Source organism: Rhincodon typus, unplaced genomic scaffold (genome assembly GCF_021869965.1).
Source record: "Rhincodon typus isolate 14 unplaced genomic scaffold, sRhiTyp1.1 hic_rhity00002431, whole genome shotgun sequence".
NCBI classification, from domain to species: Eukaryota; Metazoa; Chordata; class Chondrichthyes; order Orectolobiformes; family Rhincodontidae; genus Rhincodon; species Rhincodon typus.
The window spans coordinates 7,700-11,862 of NW_025968069.1; the positions used below are offsets into that span (position 1 = coordinate 7,700).

At 37.0% G+C, this 4,163-nt stretch overlaps 1 protein-coding gene across 1 annotated transcript in view; it reads right to left on the reverse strand.

Moving 5' to 3' along the window:
- The window catches only part of LOC109916526 (DNA-binding protein Ikaros-like), a gene marked incomplete at its 3' end in the record, with an annotated part of 5,258 nt that extends 1,364 nt beyond the window's left edge, over nt 1–3,894 (reverse strand). Inside the window, exons 1-2 of the mRNA XM_048593173.1 lie at nt 3,632–3,894; nt 2,869–3,036 (exon numbers count right to left, since the gene is read on the reverse strand). Coding sequence (XP_048449130.1) covers nt 2,869–3,036; nt 3,632–3,803 — 340 coding nt within the window. The remainder of the gene's footprint in view (nt 1–2,868; nt 3,037–3,631) is intronic.
- Nucleotides 3,895–4,163: the final 269 nt, after the last annotated feature.

The following is a 4,163-nucleotide window of genomic DNA, read 5'->3' on the forward strand; positions in this document are numbered from 1 at the left end:
TCTGCACCTTGTTAACTGAGGTACCTGTGCCTCTTTAAATCTGGCATCTCAAATATCAACAATTTTATCTGTTTCACCATTGGTGGAAATGCCTTCAGCTGTCTAGAGTACTAAATTCTAGAATCCCCTCCCCAACCTCTCTGCCTCTTTTCCTCCCTCTTCTCCTTTAAGAAGTTTTTAAAAGCGTATTTGACTAAGCTTTTGGTCATCTGATTTAAAATGCCGCCTTATGCTTGGTGTCAAATTTGCCTCATCTGAACCTGCAAGGATCTGTGGTATCATTTCTTACATTAAATGTGCTACATCAATATAAGTTGTTGTTAATAGTATAAAAAGTGTTGAAGCATAAATATGAAGAAGAAATAATCCAGAGTATTTGTTAACATGGTGAGAGCATTATACAAATTAGAGTTGAAGTAGAGAAAATATGGGAAAGAAAGTGAAATGGTCGTACAAACACTACCTTTTGAGAGCTTGAATTTTAATTTAAATGTTTTAAAGCTAAAAACGCAGTATTTAATTGTACTGAATTACCAGAAATAACTTCTATGTTATATGCTTGAATTTGTTAACCACCTTTGTGAGCGCGAGCTAGATCAAAAAATTAACCAAGAATTAATCAGACCAGCGATCATTAAGTTCATTAACATCAATGAAAAATATTGATCTGTCCACAGCACACAGTAAATCTGCTTAGCACCCCTACTCCCCCACTGTTTTCTGCATCCCTTAATCTGTGTTTTCACAAAAATGAACTGAAAATGTTACCTACAAATTATACTGAATTTATTGAAATTTAGCGGCTGATGACTGGACGAGGACAGAGATCGAATAATACTCAGGGGCTATGAAATCCCATCAATTACATGTATTTAAGAAAAATCAGAATGGAAACCAAATATCTCAATTGAAACTAGAACATTGACAAGGTTAAGCCAGTTCAAGTCCTTTAGTAACTTGATATCAATATTGCATCCATAATTCAGCAACTGAAAAATAGGCTATTTCGACTTGTGCAGTGACTGCATGTTTAGTTATCTGGTTCACTTATAGCACTGTTTAGTAGAATAAGGTAAAGCTCAATGTATGCAGACTCACAAATGTGCACAGAACACTGATCACTAACACTGACTGCCAATGACAGTTACAGTATCTGAAAGAGTTGACGGAACTGTCACATATGTCTTGAACCACTGCAAAATGCTCTAAGTGTACAACATAACTAGGGTGCTACATTACTTCTTTAAAAAGGAAAACAACATCTTTGTAGACTATTTCCTATCCTAGTGAATACATTTTGCAGAGAAATTACTGTTGTTTTACAGGAAAATGTAATAATTTTTCTGAACCCAGGAAGATTTCGTAAGGAGTAAATGACTAGTTGATGGGCTAAAAATGAATTGTGGGTGCAGGGGTCATGATTTACAATCCATCTACATCTGGTCCTATTGACGCTAGCAGCGCACATGTTTCACCCATTTATGAAGAACTAACTGAGGAAACAAATCACTCTACCAATGTCCATCTTCTAACTACATTTACTCTAAATACAGTTTGCCTCTCCAAACCAAAAACTCACCATCCAAACTTTTAACTTCCCAACTGCAAACAATCCTAATCCATGCTCCATAATACTTCTTGACTTAAATGTCATAACCTTTCCAAGTGCTACCTACTTAACACAACAATAAGAAAGGTTATACCTATCTCACTAATTCTCAATACCTACCTCTTCTAAACCTACTGCAAAGTTTCTCAAATGGTCAGAAAACTACTGTATTCCTCTAAACATCCTTTGGTATCACTTATCATTTTCAATGTCACAACACATATTAAATACCATATTCATCAACTTATCACATACGATGGGAGCTACTGTATTGTACATCTTTCACATTTCAGACACTGTACTCCACCTGCAACTTTAATCTAGCAGTGTTCCCTTTCAAGTTCCAAATTTAGAATGTACAGATAATTACTGGGCTTTTATGTTTATGTTTATGTTTATTGAATTGAGTAAATATAACTGATACGACCACTCCATTGAATTCTTAAATATAAAATAGTATTAAACCTGCATTTTTGGAAGTCTCTTTTTTAAGTGCTCAGTCAGTAAGTGCAAAGCTGCCTATAAAACAGAGTCACAAAGATCAGGAAGCTCTTAGGCTCAAGGTTGTTGTTTTTGTTGAACTACCTGATTTCAACTGCGTTATCCATAGCAGACCTACGACAGATCTAATTGAATGGCCATGAACATTGGAGGCAACCAAAATAAAACTAATTACATAAATAACAATCACACCCAATAAATACCTAATAAGCTTACACTTATGGTTAGTTTTATTTTCAAAATCATACAAATCCCTGCTGTGTGGAAAGAGGCCATTCGGCTGATTGAGTCTGTACCGACTGTCTGAAGTTCATCCCGGCCTACCACCAGCACCCCATCTCCGTAACCTCACAGGGGTTTTTTTTTTACCATGGCTAACCCACCTAAAATGCACATCCCTGGACTCAATGGGGCAATTTGGCATAGCCGTTCCACCTAATCTGCACAGCTTTGGACTGTGGGAGGAAATCAGGGCACCTGGAGGCGAATGTGCAAACTGCACACAGACAGTGCACCCAGGGAACCTGGGTTCCTGGCGCTGTGAGGCAGCAGCACTAGCCACTGAGACACTGTGTTGCCATTTGTAGATGCCTGTTTATGTGACATTTCTCTCACTGCTGTTTGAATGGAAGGTAATGCCTTCTTAAAACCTATGACGTTTAACACCGGTGATGTTTATGTTATTATTTTATGAATCTGTTGTTTAATGATCAATTGGTGACTAACACGGAGTACACATTGTCAAAGTATATACCCACCAGAATGAGTCCGCAGATGACCTGTCAGTGCATCTCTACGGCGACAAGCATAGTTGCAAAGATGGCACTTGAATGGCTTCTCACCAGAGTGCAACTTAATGTGGCGAAGTAGATTGCCTTTCTGAGTAAAAGATGCACCACACTGATTGCATTGGAAGGGGCGCTCCCCTGCAAGGCAGAGTATATTTGTTAGCAAAAAAAAAAACAGGATATTAAGCATGGAATTTCAGAAAAAGATGTATCTCTGTTACTATTTTCTAATTTCTGCCAGCTGTAGGCTTGATATAACATGAGGCATTCAGACTAAACCTGCCAGTTTCTCAACGCTTCAATGGCTGGGTCAATTTGATCTGAAAAATCTAATTTTTTTTTAAATCAAAATGGCACATCACAATGAAGATTCAAACTCATTTAAATAGAGTGCCTGCATCATTGTGTGTTAACAGCTACTCTTCCTGATCAGCAGTTTCAGAATAAACAGATTTGAATTCTAAATGTTGTGGCATTTTGGTTTTTAATGTGGCTTTTCAGTGGTTCTTCATAAAAAAAATGGCAATGAACAAGAAAAAAAAAGAAAACTTATTAAAAATGCATTTCAGGCTTTCAGTTTAATATCTGCATCACATTCTCATTTTAAATGTGAAGCATTTCACTACTCCAGTTACGATTTTCTTCATGGAAATGGCATGCAAAAACGTGGCATAATAAAATCCAAATTAAATGATGAAGGTAAAAAACAGAAAAAAGCGGTGCCTGTTTTTACCAGTGTGGCTACGTTTGTGCACCATGAGGACATTTGGGCCAATGCAAATTATTCCACAGATATCACACTTCAGCTTGCCATTTGGAAGTCGAATGCCACCAACTCCAGTAAATGCTTTGTTGCCTTGGCCATTGTGTGGTCCGTTCAATTTTGTCACAGAAGTATCTATCATGCGTAAGTCTTCAGCACACTCTTCACCATTTGTGTCACAGGTTCTCCCATTCTCTTCATCACTCGGAGTTTCAATTTTAATAGAATTTGCTGAAAGAAAATAGAACACCAAATACAACAAATGTTGAGACCATGATACTAATATCTTAACAATACAACCATTTTTTTATGTTGAGGAATCTGACTGCAATGGTGTCTTTGTGAGTCAAACAACAGAACATTAAAACAGGTAAGTGCTGTATAATGAGCAAGAACAAGCTATTCAGTCCATTGAACCTATTCCAAGATTGAAGATATTACAATGAAAGCAAAATAGTATGGATTCTAGGAATTTGAATGAAAAACAGGAAATGCTGGAGAA